The sequence below is a fragment of the Podarcis gaigeae genome (genome assembly GCF_964106915.1).
Source record: "Podarcis gaigeae genome assembly, chromosome: 1".
NCBI classification, from domain to species: domain Eukaryota; kingdom Metazoa; phylum Chordata; class Lepidosauria; order Squamata; family Lacertidae; genus Podarcis; species Podarcis gaigeae.
In genome coordinates, this window is record NC_139678.1 from 10,843,657 (window position 1) to 10,859,515 (window position 15,859).

The 15,859-nt window shown below is 46.7% G+C and overlaps 1 protein-coding gene across 1 annotated transcript in view; it reads right to left on the reverse strand.

Annotated features, from left to right (window-relative positions):
- The window catches only part of ESR2 (estrogen receptor 2), a 67,739-nt gene that overhangs the window by 20,707 nt on the left and 31,173 nt on the right, over positions 1 to 15,859 (reverse strand). Inside the window, exon 5 of the mRNA XM_083734953.1 lies at positions 3,213 to 3,512. Coding sequence (XP_083591079.1) covers positions 3,213 to 3,512 — 300 coding nt within the window. The remainder of the gene's footprint in view (positions 1 to 3,212; positions 3,513 to 15,859) is intronic.

A 15,859-nucleotide genomic window follows, 5' to 3' on the forward strand; every position in this document is an offset into this window, starting at 1 on the left:
GGCGGGGCAATGTGCTCCAGTGGCGTAGCGTGGGGGGTGCAGGGGGGCCGGCCGCACCGGGCGCAACATCTGGGGGTTAGGGTTAGGGGCGCAAATCCACGGGTTAGGGGGCGCAAATCCATGGGTTAGGGGGAGCAAATTACTTGCCTTGCCCCGGGTGCTGACAACCCACGCTATGCCACTGGTGTGTTCTGGGCCAGCCGTCGAGGTACGCAGGCAGGGCAGAGCAGGGCACAGAGGAGCGCAAGGCCGGACACCTCGTCAGGTGCGCAGCGCGCTCTGGGCGAGCCTCTCTGCAGCCCTATGGCAATCCCAGGCAGGCAGGAGGGCAGAGCCAGCCAGCCGCCTCAGCGTCTCGCTGGCTCGGTCATCCCCGAACTCGTGGTGCAGAGCCACTCGCAGCAGAAGAGCCCACCACAGTGCTCTGGCCCAGACGGGGGGGGGGGCATATGGGCCACTTGGCCCGGGCCTCCGATTTCAAAGGGGGTCTCGGTCAGCATATTCACAATCGTATATCTATGTTTTCCATTTTGTCTCTATATGCAGATACAGTTCAAGCCTTGAAATAAAATTATTTGTCAGCATAATTTTTGTGAAAATTATTTATATACTTGCTTATTCATAAGACTTCAGTTATCCCCAGGGTAAAAAAGGGGGGGCACATTATCTACCTGGCCTGGGCCTCTGCCTGGCTCTGCAAGGCCCCGCCAATGGGCGGACTCTTCCCCGGACTCCAACTCTCAGGCCCCGGACTCTCAGCCTGGCGCCCCTGAGAGACCAGTGCCCGGGTGCCCCACACCCCTAATGCCTATGGTTAAGACAGCCCTGCCTCGTTGTCACCTCTTGCACTTGCCAAAGCAAGGAGGGGGCATCAGTTACCCCGGTGCTCTTGCGATTGACATCATTACCCATCCTCTGAAAAAAAGTCCCTGTGCTGTGCTCCAACTCCTGCTCCCCACTACACTAATACTCCCCTCAGTATCCTACTTCCAGAGTCAACATGGGAGTTGCAACGCTGCTCTGTTGGCCTGTGCGAATGCTGATGCACAATGGGGGAGGGAGGGAGGGAACTGTGCAGATATCTGTGGTACTAAATTTACAGTATGATCGCACTGTTATTCATTCTCACCCCCTACCCCGCCATCGTTCGCACCACAGATGCACCCTGCTACACAAGTACAGCATGCCAACTTGATTTTTGAAAAATAATACTTTGAATTTAGTTCGCATTTCTGCTCAGAGTCAAATAAAAAGAGAAAAGGCAGATCAGCCTGAAATTGAAGAGGTCAATAATTCCGAGGATCATCAACTTGTGAAAAAAGAGATCGTCCGTCCCCCCCAATATGAAAGGAATATAGAATCTCTAACAACAGCATTTACTACCTTGGGGTTGGGAAATCAGACACTCCTACCAAACTCTCTCTCTCTCTCTCTCTCTCTCTCTCTCTCTCTATCTCTATCTCTATCTCTATCTCTATCTCTGTCTCCTACCCCCAACACTTTAAGTGACAAAATAAGCAGCCACTCAAATGTGAAAATGGATTCATTCCCCAGCTTGAGTGCAAATGCCTGGCATTTTCCAATGATCAAAGTAAAATTACTCGTCGCCGGAGCGCCCACTCAAGACCCCAGTGACTTTAAATTTCATTTGAGACTTTTCAGATATAATGCTCTTCTTGTATTTATGATCCTTCCTTCCACTTGCAACAGGCAGCTCTCAGTCGCCCTGCTGTGTGCACATTTTAGACGCCTTAGAAAAATTAGAAATTGCCAAGACTCTTAAAACGGCTGAAGGACTGGTTTTGCAGCACTTAAAAAAAAAAAAGTAAGTTGATCTTTTTATTTTATTTTCATTTTTTAAAGGGCTTTGGATTGATTCCATTCACTTTGCCCAAATCACTCACGAGGAAAAAAGAAAAGCAGCCATATAGATAAGAAATTGCAGCTGTTGGGTGGGCGTTCTGATTACAAAGTTATGCCTGGAATTGCAAAGACATTCCACCAACTGCATAAGCTGCTTCCTTATTCCTAGCTACCCTACTGTCCAACAACATCTGTATCGCCTACTCTGAGTAGCAGTGGCTTTCCAAGGTCAAAGTCTTTTCCATCACCTGCTACCTGATCATTGGCTACGCTTGCTGGGGCCGATGAGAGCTGGAGTCCTGCAACGTCTGGAGAGTTGCAGCTTCCGGCGGTTCCTGGGAAATGGTCAGGGATTGAACCTGAAACATTCTACATTCAAAGCATGTGTTTTTAAGTATAGCAATTTAATTCACCGAAATTGAAAATGCTTGTATGCATTATTAGGTTGCTTAAATTCGATTGGCTGGTAAATGAATTCTAGAGTCTAGTAGTTCTCATGCGACTGGCTAATGTTGGTCGCATAGGAGGTATCTAGTGAAGGAAACTCTCCAATTTTATGTGCAGCAAGATGACTGTGTTTTAGAATCCACTGTGAACACTGCTAAGTTGAATGAGTGTGGGAGCGCTTCTTCTTTGGAGGTCTCCCATAGGAGCTGTAAGGCATGGCCTAATTGAGATACAGAAGCCTGAGAGTGCTGAGCTCTGGAAAGAGAGGAAAATACAGTTGTTTGGAAGTTAGAAGAAGAGACTGTAAGCCCATGCTTGAAGAAGCACGGGGCTGTAAATGTTGTGCTTTAATTCATCTATAAGTTTCTGCAAGTAAAGTTTATTAATGTTGAAGTCTGGAATTGGTTTCCAATTTCCAAAGAAGGGTGACAGTGATATACCATATTTATCGCTCTATAGGATGCACTTTTTCCCCTCCAAAAATGAAGGGGAAATACGTGTGCGTCCTATGGAGGCTTTCGCTGAAGCCTGGAGAGCCAGAGGGGTCAGTGCGCACTGCCCCCTCTCGCCCTCCAGGCTTCAGGAAGCTATCCGCAAGTCTTCGGATGGATCCCGCTCGCTGTCTTGGCTTCTTTGCTCTTTGGGGCTGGGGGGGTGAATATGTTTTTTTTCTTTATGGTCCGGTGCGCCCTATGGAGCGAAAAATACGGTATATGATTTGAGCTTCTTAGCTGTGATTTTGCTACTGTTATTTCAACATGTGTCTTGTTACTAGCGATGGCACAAACCTGGTTGCATAACCAAATCACAATATGGGATCTGTTCTGGGATCTAAATTACACTAGTGCCTATGTCTGCAATGTATGTTACACTGGGAAAACTGGAATGTTCAAAATTCTTACCAGGAATCTTTTTGGCCCAGGCAATCATGTGGACCAGTTCTTTGTCTGCAAGCTTCGTCAGCGACATCATCATGGAGGCTTCTGTAAATGGTTTGGTGGGGCGGCTCACCAAGACATTTGGCGGCTCGGCTTCAAGTAATATGGAAACGAACTGTTCTGGGGTCAGTGCATTGACCAGCAGTTCTTTTACTTGAATTATGGCTTCATTGTTCTTCTTAACTTTGCCTACGCAGTGCACTGGATCATCTGAGTTACGGTGGCGGCGAATTATGCGATAGCCACAGCGCTCTCTTCTTGAACCTGAAATTCACAATATTTCAGAACTAAAGGAAGTTTTTCATTAACCCAGTCACCACATTTCCCTTGTGCAGGGTATAATAATAATAATAATAATAATAATAATATTCTAATAACAATATTTTAAACACAAAACTGGCCAATACAAGAACAATGTACTAATTGCCAAATTCCCCAGTGCATCCGGCATTCAAGTTGTAGACCCGGAAATTAGATGGGCACCGATGGTTGCATGCTTTCTCCATCAATTAAAAGCTTAACTTTTTGCTCAGGCATTCCCCAGCCACAAATGTCAGTTCTCCAGGACCTTCAGTTTATAGCTGATATCAATGTTCATTGAATGTTCTGTTGGAATGTTCTATTACTTCTATTACTTCTGCAAATCTGACCTTTTGTGAAGTGCTTTGCTACTCAATGAATGAGGCAGCAGGACCCTCACAGAATCCTAAAGTTGGAAGGGACAAACCCCTGCGATGAAGGAATATGCTGGATTTTATATATATGCTTGGTTTGCAATGTTGCTGCCACTGAGAAATGGGCTCATTCCCAACTGCAGTATTTAGTATAATGAGCACACAGGCATAGTGTTGCATGCAGTTAATTTAGTCACTTTCTAAACCACTGTCTGTTTACTCACAAGATAATTAAAAGTGGTTAAAAACAGGAAAACAAGCATATACGTTTAAAACAAGACTAAAGCCTGAGAGAACAAAAATGTCTTCAATTGTCATACCTCAGCAGGAATGATATTCCACAGAACAGGGGCAGGTACACTAAAAGCCCTGCTCCAAGTTACTGTTCTCTCCCCCCCCCCCCCCGTAGCCCATTTCAAATACTGTAGGTGTTAACCCTTTTGTTTTCTTCTTAATTTAAAATAATGTTATGGCTTTAAGAACGTAATGAATGGATTTGTTTTAAAGGACTAAATAGGGAGCCTTTTTATATGAAAAATAATAATTCCTAAGTGTAGCATGTTTATTTTACTGCAATTCCTCTTCATGTGGAGAGAAAAGGTTTGAAGTAGCAATAATGAGAAGGAAATAATCCATGATTAAGTCAGCAACTCAATTTTCTCTTTTATGTCAGGTCAAACATCAATCACTTCCAAACTCTATTGCAAACATCAACATAACTGAAAACAACAACAGGCCTTTTAAGACATATCACTTGGTAAGCTGGTAACTCATTTATAAATGTGAAATATTTATATTTTTCCTTGGAATATACAGTCGTACCCCAGCTCCCAAACGCCTTGGGAGTTGAATGTTCCAGCTCCCAAACAATCGAAAACCGGAAGTGAGTGTTCCAGTTTTTGAACGTTCATTTAGAAGCCAAACGTTCGACGGGGCTTCAGCAGCTTCCGGGAGCTTCCTGCAGCCAATCAGAAGCCATGCTTTGGTTTCCCAATATTTTGGAAGTCTAATGGACTTCCAGAACAGATTCCATTAGACTTCCGAGGTATGACTGTAACAAGTTTGCAAGTCAAGAAGTCTACACATATTAAATTAGTGCACCAGCCATTATTGGTCATAATATTTTTTTTCTTTATGAAACTGATCATTATGATAAGAATTTTCCAAAAGCCACTGCTGTCTAGGAGTATCTATGATGCCCCTGTTCCTGCACCCCTTAGAGATCCTGCGTCAACCTTGCCACTATTTTGCCAAAAATCAATGCCATGCTGACTCCCTGTAATTACCACCACCATTAATAAAGTCAGAAAAGTGGAAGTGGAACCAGCAGCACATACCGTATTTTTCGCCCCATAGGGCGCACCGGCCCATAGGGTGCACCTAGTTTTTTGGGGGGGGAAATAAAGAAAAAAATATATTTTCCCCAGAGGCGCGGGGCTGGGGCGGGGGAAGCCCGAGCTTCACCCTACCCCAGCCCCCAGAACAGGCAGCTCTCCGCATGCCTAGGGAGCCCGGCGGGAAGTCGCGCCAGTCTCCCGAGGGTTGTGCAGAGCTTCCTGAAGCCTGGAGAGCGAGAGGGGTCGGTGCGCATCAACCCCTCTCGCTCTCCAGGCTTCAGCGAAAGCCTGCATTCGCCCCATAGGACACACACACATTTCCCCTTCATTTTTGGAGGGGGGGAAAGTGCGTCCTATAGGGCGAAAAATACGGTATATTCGTGGTCAAACAAGTGACTCATCTTATCCCAGCGATGCCAACCTGGTGCTCTCTTCATCAGATGAGCTTGCCCTCTCCTTTGTTTTCATTCTGCATTGTGCTTTCCCTCCTCTCCCTACACACTACAAGGGAAAAGCCAGAGTCTCAGAGAACGGGGAGGAAGCGGTGCAGAAAGTGCGCCACACAACCCTCCTGGAAATTTCCTGAAGAGAAGCTTGCTGAAGAGAAGCACCTGAACTTCTCATCTTCCTGTTGAAAATACCAACCCCTATTTGTCATCTTTTTTATGGAGTCCAAACACCCTCCGTTGGCATCGCCACTGCCCTGCCACGCTGCTTGGGTACGCTAGTGTGGCGATCACACAGGGTCCCCCGACGTTTCACCGTCTATTGATCCCTGTGCCACCACTCAATTTCACGCTGCCACCACCCAGGCCCTACCTGGTACAATACTGAGTCCAGTCAGGGTTAAACTGGAACATATACTTCTGTTTATTTATTGCAGTTTAACAAGCGTGTGGTTTCATAAACTGTATCGGTCAATTACATTCATGGGGTGCCTATAACTTCCGCTACCTGCTCTCACTCACTAAACCACCTCTCAGATATTTACTTGTCTTCCTAGCCCTAACTGTTCCTGACTCAGCTTATTTCGCGACACTACGTCAACCTGCCTACAGACCCAATTCACTCCCACTCCAACCAACTACCCAACTCCCAATGAACTCTTCCCTTCGCCCCTCCCAGAGCTGGTTTTATAGTCCCTCTGACTCCACCCCCCTGGGTTCTGATTGGGTAACCTGTTTAACTATTTCACCTCCAGCACTCTCATATGTTAACGTCACAGCTAGCTCCTCACTGCCAATTACCCTTTTGTAAACAGCAAAGAGATCATTCTAGCCAGAACACCACATGTCAGAGATTCACCACTATTCAGCACAGGAAAGAACACTGCCTGTTAGGTCTGTTTAAAGATTCAGTGGAGGCAATCACCAGCCCTGATTCACCCACCCTGAATTTATAAATATCACACCCCTGTTTTGATATTTGATTGATGGGTCCCAGATTATTACAACATTTTCCTTTGCTTTTTCTTACTAAGCGCTCTCCACTTCCCAAAGTGATTAGAAGCTCCAGAGGTATCCTGACAGGGTATATTTTGCTTTGGATGCGACTGCACTGGAGACTTGTCTTTGAATGGTTTGTTTTAGTTACAAATATACATCAGATCCTAATTACAGATAGGTAGCCGTGTTGGTCTGCCATAGTCAAAACAAAAAAATTCCTTCCAGTAGCACCTTAAAGACCAACTAAGTTAGTTCTTGGTATGAGCTTTCGTGTGCATGCACACTTCTTCAGATACACTGAAACAGAAGTTTCCAGACCCTTCTATATAGTGAGAAGGTGGGGAGGGGTATTACTCAGAAGGGTGGTGGGAATGGGTGATTGGCAGATAGCTGTGATGAGCCAACTTTGCTATGGCATTTTCCAGATGCCAACTTTGCTGCCACATACACCCGGACAACACCATTACTGGCCCCAACAACATCACACATACCATCTCGGGACTATTTAATTGCTCATCGTCTAACATTGTGTATGCCATCAAATGCCAACAGTGTCCTTCAGCTCTCTATATTGGACAAACAGGCCAGACCTTACGCCAAAGAATAAACGGACATAAATCGGACATCAGGAATCACAAGACAGAGAAACCAATAGGAGAACACTTCAATCTCCCAGGACATTCTATACAAGATCTCAAAGTAGCTGTTCTATTACAAAGGAATTTCAGAAATAGACTGGAAAGAGAAGCTGCTGAATTGCAACTTACCACCAAACTTAAAACCATGGAGAGACCTGGTCTGAACAAAGACATTGGATTCTTATCTCATTATACATGACAAAGCCATTTTTCACCTTCTCACCCCTTGCTTTTTCCTGTAAGACCTATTGCAGTCATTAAGAGTCGTCAACAGGCTCATCAGAGCTATCTGCCAATCACCCATTCCCACCACCCTTCTGAGTAATACCCCTCCTCACCTTCTCACTATATAGAAGGGTCTGGAAACTTCTTTTTCAGTGTATCTGAAGAAGTGTGCATGCACACGAAAGCTCATACCAAGAACTAACTTAGTTGGTCTTTAAGGTGCTACTGGAAGGAATTTTTTTTGTTTTATCAGATCCTAATGCAAGCATTAAAGCTGCTGGTCATGATCCAGGTGGCCCTGGAACCTGCTGGGCTGCTTGCAATCCAGCTCCCTGTCTCATTCTTTGTCCTCTTAATTCAACACTGTTTCTCTACCCTTGGCATTGGCTGAAGGTGTCCCATTCCAAAGGCAGGGGAGAGAAACTTTCCATCATTCGCTCCTTGCTGAAGATCAACCCGTCATCTCTGACTAGCCTCAAAGAATCAGCCAGCAGTCATCACACTACCATGGTCTCCGACTTACTGCTATGCCTGAACAGGGAATGCACCAGTTTGCACTCACTGTAAGGCCATAGTAAATGATTTGTAACTAATACCTAGATTTGGGCTGCTTTGTTCCTCCCCTCTAGCATGCAGACAAAACGTGCCACCCAACCCCTGGCTTAGATTTATGTCCGAACTGGGAATTGTCATTCATTGCACTCCAAACAAACCACAATTTGTAGTAAAGGTTTCTTCTTGGCTTAGAACCCATGGCTTTGTTTGAGAGAATCGAACCACGAACTTTCTGGTGGTAAGAGCTATTCGACAGTGGAATGGACTCCTTTGAGAAGCAGTGAACCAGCCTTCACTGGAGTTTGGACAAGATGGGTCCCTTCCAACTCTACAATTCTAGCAGAAAACAAATTGTCGTTTTTATCATACCATGAATAACCAAAACCCTGGTGTGTGTGTGTTTTTTGGGGGGGTGGGGGGTGTGTGCTTTTTGTAGTTTCTATGATTGCTCCAAAGACAGAACAGAGTGCTTATCTGCCATACCCCAACCTCATTGCACCTTCATTACACGCCTATTTATTTTAAATTTGCATATAAAAGTCAGTAGGAGATTTCGCTTCTAAATGATCAAAATGAGTAAGTAACCTGCCGAGTTCTGCTTCTGTTGATCCCAACAGCCTAAAATCCAAGGCTGACAGACAACAACATCCTTTTATCACAGTTGTTGTATAAATGAACTGATTGGGTAGCCTGAGAGAATTCGGCTTTGATTGCAGTATATATATATATATATATATATATATATATATATATATATATATATATAAAAAATATCTGTTTCCCTCTCCTAGAATAAAAGGCTAATGATTGTGCTGGGCAGGCTCCCCAAATGAAATGAGACATGATTGAAAACCGCTTTTCATTTTCAGCGTGAAGTCATAAGTGTCAATAATATTCTTTCTCCTTGAAAACCACTCTGCAATTCAACTCGAGTGACACCGAAGCATTCCTGTACCTTGAAAAAAAATAATTCCCCATTGCATACAAATAAAATGAAATGGTATAATATATGGCAAAGAAAAAAAATGTAAGCAGAATCCAGATACATGGATTCTTAGAAGATTACAAAATGATTTATCTGAACACTTTCTGATCCAGGATGTATAGCAATCTACCCCTTACAATTCAGTGCTGCTTCCAGATAGAGGGTTTCACAAGAGTCACCCATACCCAATTAAGACATTATTAGAACATACGAAGAGTCTGCAGGATCAGGCCAATAGCTGTCCAGCATCCTGTTCTCACAACGGGAAACCTGCAAGCAGGACCATTTGCAGAAACTCACATTCAAAAGCGTTGCTGCCAGCAACATGGAGGAAGAGTATTGCCATTGTGGCTAATGGCCTCTTAAGACGCCTGCTTCTTGGGAGAAAAGCAATGGCAAACCTAGACAGCATCTTAAAAAGCAGAGACATCACCTTGCCAACAAAGGTCTGAATGGTTAAAGCTATGGTTTTCCCAGTAGTGACGTATGGAAATGAGAGCTGGACCATAAAGAAGGCTGATTGCCGAAGAATTGATGCTTTTGAATTATGGTGCTGGAGGAGACTCTTGAGAGTCCCATGGACTGCAAGAAGATCAAACGTATCCATTCTTAAGGAAATCAGCCCTGAGTGCTCACTGGAAGGACAGATCCTGAAGCTGAGGCTCCAATACTTTGGCCACCTCATGAGAAGAGAAGACTCGCTGGAAAAGACCCTGATGTTGGGAAAGATGGAGGGTACAAGGAGAAGGGGACGACAGAGGACAAGATGGTTGGATAGTGTTCTTGAAGCTACCAGCATGAGTTTAACCAATCTGCGGTAGACAGTAGAAGACAGAAGTGCCTGGCGTGCTCTGGTCCATGGGGTCACGAAGAGTCAGACACGACTAAACGACTAAACAACAACAACATGAATTTGTCCAATCCCTTTTTAAAGCTCTCTAAGCTGGTGACTATCACTGCTTCCTCTTACAGCGAGTTCCATAGTACAGCTTCACTCCTATCTGTCCTGAATAATAATAATTATTATTATTATTATTATTATTATTATTATTATTATTATTATTATTTATACCCTGCCCATCTGGCTGGGTTTCCCCAGCCACTCTGGGCAGCTTCCAACCAAATATTAAAATCAATACAGCATCAGATATTAAAAACTTCCCTAAACATGCAGCACCACAGGATGTCCATGAGTTCCAGTACTATAAAACATTTCTCTATCCACTTTCTCTGCACTGCACCTAATTTTCTAAGCTTCTATCATACTGCATCTTATTCGCCTTTTCTCTAAACCAAAAAGCCCCAAATGCTGCAACTTTCCCTCATAAGCAAAGTTGCTCCATCCCCTCAATCACTTTGGCTGCCCTGAACCCTTCACACACACACACACACACACACACACACACAAACACACACATACACAAAAGCAACTAGCACTGGAACTGCTGTCAATGTGAATTCCTTCCCCCAATGGTAATTGGGACACGGCTGCTGCTGCTGCTGCTTGCGTGAGTGCTGGGAAGACCGCTCCCTCTCCTGCCAACTCCATCCGGCCTAGGGGGCGGGGCCTGCACTCACCACCACAGCATAAGAGGCCTGAGAGAGGCCTCCGGGTCAAGGCTGCTGCTGCTGCTTGTGTGAGTGTTGGGAGGACCGCTCCCTCTCCTGCCAACTCCATCCGGCCTAGGGGGCGGGGCCTGCACTACCACTACAGTTTAGAGGCCTGAGCAATGGACACAATGGTTTTAAATGTTTTAATCGCTTTTAATTTGCAGCACTTTAAATGGTGGTTGTTGTTTTTTATAATATTATATTATTTCATTATTTTATTTTTGCTTGGGGTGGGATAAGCATTTAGTCAGGGCTATTGTTTCTTGCTTTGTTTTGTTTTGTTTTGTTCTGTTTTGTTTTATTATTATTATTATTCTGTTAAATTATTATATAGTTTGTATTTTGCCTTCTAAGGGGAAGGGTCATGGCTGCCTGGGAGTGGGCCTCAGCCAATAGATTGGGTGGGGCAGGTTCCACAGGGGGAGATGTATTGGGACACCCGATCTCAATGATCACGGGCAGGAGGAGGAGTTATGCTAAGACCAGACCATGTCATTACCGAGGAGGCAGGTTTAGTCGTTGTTTGAGGACTATCCCTGCCTCCAGGTCTGGTCCTGACCGAAAGGATACAGTAATCAGCAAGGGAAACCCACATGACCTGAAAGTGTTGCTGTGCAATGCCAGGTCAATGATGAATAAAACCACTGCCATCCACGACCTGATTGTGGATGGAGGATTTGATCTGGCATGTGTGACAGAGACCTGGTTGGATGAAGCAGATGGGCCTGTCCTTGCCGCTGCTTGCCCACCAGGTTTCTCTTACGCACAGCAACCCAGGTCATGTGGGCGGGGAGGGGGGGTTGCAGTGATTTTTAGGAAGTCATTAGTCTGCACCAGGCGTCCTATTGGGAAGACCCAGTTTTCTGAGTGCATGTTCTGGAAGTTGGGCAATAGGGGCAGTACAGGATTCCTACTGGTGTACCGACCTCCCCGCTGCACCAAGGATTCCCTGCCCGAGCTGCTTCAGGTCGTGGCGGATATGCTCCTGGAGACACCTAGCTTGGTTGTCCTGGGGGATTTTAACATCCATGCCGACACGACCTTACAAGGGGCCGCTCGGGACTTCGTGGAAAGCATGGCCTCCATGGGGCTGTCCCTGAATAAGTCTGGCCCAACTCATAGCCACGGACATGCCTTAGACTTGGTGTTTACCTCTACGGATGTTGGTGATCTGACATTAACTAAAAGCGAAACAAAAGAAGTGCCATGGTCAGATCACTTCCTGGTGCAACTGGACTTCTCCGCAACCCTTCCCCTTTGCAGGGAGGTGGGACCGATTTGGATGGTCCGCCCCCGCCACTTAATGGATCCAATTGGCTTCCAGAGAGTGGTAGGGGATGCTTTATCCCAAGTTGATGGCCTTTCAGCTGATTCCCTGGTGGCCCGCTGGAATGCGGAGTTAACCAGGGCTATTGACTGTCTGGCTCCGAAGCGCCCTCTCCGATTGCATGGAGCCCGGACAGCCCCGTGGTTTTCCCCGGAGCTGAGGGTGATGAAACAATCGTTGAGACGGCTAGAGCGCCGGTGGCGGAAAACTCATTCTGAATCAGACCGGACACGGGTTAGAGCTCAACGTCGAGCCTACCAAGTGGCAATGGCGACGGCGAAGAGGGCCTTCTTCGCCGCCTCCATTGCATCTGCAGAAAACAGCAGCAGGAGACTTTTTCAGGTGGTTCGCAATCTATCAGAACCACCTGTACCACCGGGGCCTGGTAGGGACCCCAAGATCTCCTGCAATGCTTTTGCAAAGTTTTTTGCAGATAAAATCGCTCAGATTCAGAAGGAGGTAGACTCCACTGTGGGAGCAGGGCCAGGGCGGGAGAGTGCTAGAGTTCTGTCTGGTCCTGTTACATGGGATCAATTCCAATCTGTTACCTCCGAGGATGTGGACAGGCTGCTTGGACGAGTGAAACCGACCACCTGTCTCCTTGATCCTTGCCCATCCTGGCTGATAAAAGCGAGCCGGGAAGGGCTGGGCGATGGGCTCTGTGGGGTGGTGAATGCTTCCCTCTGTGAGGGAGCCTTCCCAGACCCGCTGAAAGAGGCGGTCATTAAACCGCTTCTTAAAAAAACATCTTTAGACCCGGCCAATTTGGCCAACTATCGCCCAGTCTCAAATCTGCCATTCTTGGGCAAGGTGATTGAGCGGGTGGTTGCTGAACAACTCCAAGCACGCCTGGAGGAAACGGACCATTTGGATCCCTTCCAATCGGGATTCAGGCCTCACCATGGGACTGAAACTGCCTTGGTCGCGCTGGTTGATGACCTCCGGCGGGCTAGGGACAAAGGTGAGAGCTGTTTCCTAGTTCTGCTGGATCTCTCAGCGGCCTTTGACACCATCGACCATAACATCCTTCTGGACCGTCTAGAGGGGCTGGGAGCTGGGGGCACTGTCATACAGTGGTTCCGCTCCTTCCTCCTGGGCCGTGTCCAGAAAGTGGTGGTGGGGGGTGAGTGTTCAGACCCCTGGGCTCTCACTTGTGGAGTGCCTCAGGGTTCTGTATTCTCCCCCATGCTTTTTAATATCTATATGAAGCCGCTGGGAGAGATCATCAGGGGGTTTGGACTGGGTGTTCATCAGTATGCAGATGACACCCAGCTCTACCTCTCCTTTAAATCAGAACCAGTGAAGGCGGTGAAGGTCCTGTGTGAGTGCCTGGAGGCGGTTGGAGGTTGGATGGCGGCTAACAGATTGAGGTTGAATCCTGACAAGACAGAAGTACTGTTTTTGGGGGACAGGAGGCGGGCAGGTGTGGAGGATTCCCTGGTCCTGAATGGGGTAACTGTGCCCCTGAAGGACCAGGTGCACAGCCTGGGAGTCATTTTGGACTCACAGCTGTCCATGGAGGCACAGATTAACTCTGTGTCCAGGGCAGCTGTCTACCAGCTCCACCTGGTACGCAGGCTGAGACCCTACCTCCCCGCGGACTGTCTCGCCAGAGTGGTGCATGCTCTAGTTATCTCACGCTTGGACTACTGCAACGCGCTCTACGTGGGGCTACCTTTGAAGGTGACCCGGAAACTGCAATTAATCCAGAATGCGGCAGCGAGACTGGTGACTGGGAGTGGCCGCCGGGACCACATAACACCGGTTCTGAGAGATCTGCATTGGCTCCCAGTACGTTTCCGAGCACGATTCAAAGTGTTGGTGCTGACCTTTAAAGCCCTAAACGGCCTCGGTCCTGTATACCTGAAGGAGCGTCTCCACCCCCATCGTTCAGCCCGGACTCTGAGATCCAGCGCCGAGGGCCTTCTGGCGGTTCCCTCATTGCGAGAAGTGAGGCTACAGGGAACCAGACAGAGGGCCTTCTCGGTAGCGGCGCCCGCCCTGTGGAACGCCCTCCCATCAGATGTCAAAGAGATAAAGAATTACCTGACGTTCAGAAGACATCTTAAGGCAGCCCTGTTCAGGGAAGTTTTTAATATGTAATGCTGTACGGTTTTTAACACTGATTGGGAGCCGCCCAGAGTGGCTGGGGAAAACTCAGCCAGATGGGCGGGGTATAAATAATAAATTATTATTATTATTATTATTATTATTATTATTATTATTATTGCCAGTGGGGATGCTTTTTACCAAAATCACAGCCAATGAGCGGAGGTTTAAACTTCACAAACCCACGTACTAAACTTCTGCTGACAACCACAGTAGCCTGCACTTGGCGTTCAGTTTTTAAATCATATAATGTGATTGCTAACCCTGTTATTAACATGTAGTTAGGCCCTTGGTGATCCTTACAGCAGTCCTTCATTTATAAGTTGTGAATTATTATTATTGTTATTTATTAAATTTCCATGCCTCCCTTCCTCCGAGGATCACGGGGCAGTTTGCAATGTAAAATCGCAAAATCTATATATATATATATCATAGTAACAAACAAAAACAATCCCCCCCCAACACAAAGCCATAGATTTTTTTAATTTGCCATAGGCCTGGGAAAAGGAGGCCTCAAATGATTATTGCAGGGGCTGGGGCAGTCCCTATATGTTTACTGCCAATCTGGAACTAAGGCTGAGAGGTAGTAGATTGGGTTCATGGCAAAGGCCAGGTCTGGACAGGGGATCTCCTGGTTCACAGCCTGGCCTGCTCACCACTTCACAGCAGTACCAAACCCAGGATCCTAGAATATTTATCCAGGCGCATTGTTGACTTCAGGGAGTGACTTGAATGTAGGACATTGTGCTAAGGCAGCTCTAGCAGGTTGTATTGGGGCCTCCTGCAGCTGCCTGAGGGACCTGTGTCCCTTACATTTAAATGTGCCACCGTGTCACTTTGCCTTCTGGAAAGATGAAAGGCAGCTTTCATTCTACCTCATGAGGGGTTCGTTCAAACCGCGCTGTCATTCCTCCATTCCCAATCAATGGCCTCATGTCTCCCAGGCATGTACACTCTGCACTGGCGATCCTTCTAGCTAGGTAATGATGACAACTTTATTACAGAGTCTGGCCATCTGTGACGGTGTCAGGTGACAGCTGAAGGAAAAGCTGGAAAAGGAGTCCAGGCCAGTGAGGTCATGTGGTCAGCTCCTGAAGAGACCACCAATGACCCCAGACAGTGCAGCTGGGGAAGCCTGGTCCACAGCCTGCTAAAAATTTACTACCGTATTTTCCGCTCCATAAGACGCACCTAGTTTTTAGAGGAGGAAAACACACACAAAATATTCAGTGCCTCCTCTGCTGCTCGCTGTAAAGCAGCAAAGTGGACAGTTCCTCTCTGCTTTGCTGCTTTAAAACGGAGCCTCGTGGCTCCCCTTCCGTCCGTCCTCCACGACTCGCTTTAAAGCAGCAAAGCGGACAGGAGCTTACACGTCCCTCCTCCACGCAGCATTCGCTTCATAAGACACACAGACATTTCCCCTTACTTTTTAGGAGGAAAAAAGTGCATCTTAGGGAGCGAAAAATACCCTGGTGGGAAGGGAAGGGAGAAACCCTGGCTAGGAAGTTCCGGCCATCAGATTCTGATGGAGACCATCAGAAAAGAGAGACAAGTCTGCTGCTTTAGTGCTAAGTCTTCTGCAACCTGTTCGTTTGTAATTGCATTTCAGTGTCTGGAGAGTGTAAACTGCCTTGAGGGCCTTGGAAGAAAGAGAAAGAGAGAAGAAGGGGGGAGGAGGGAGGGAGGGAGGTGACTTACACACTAC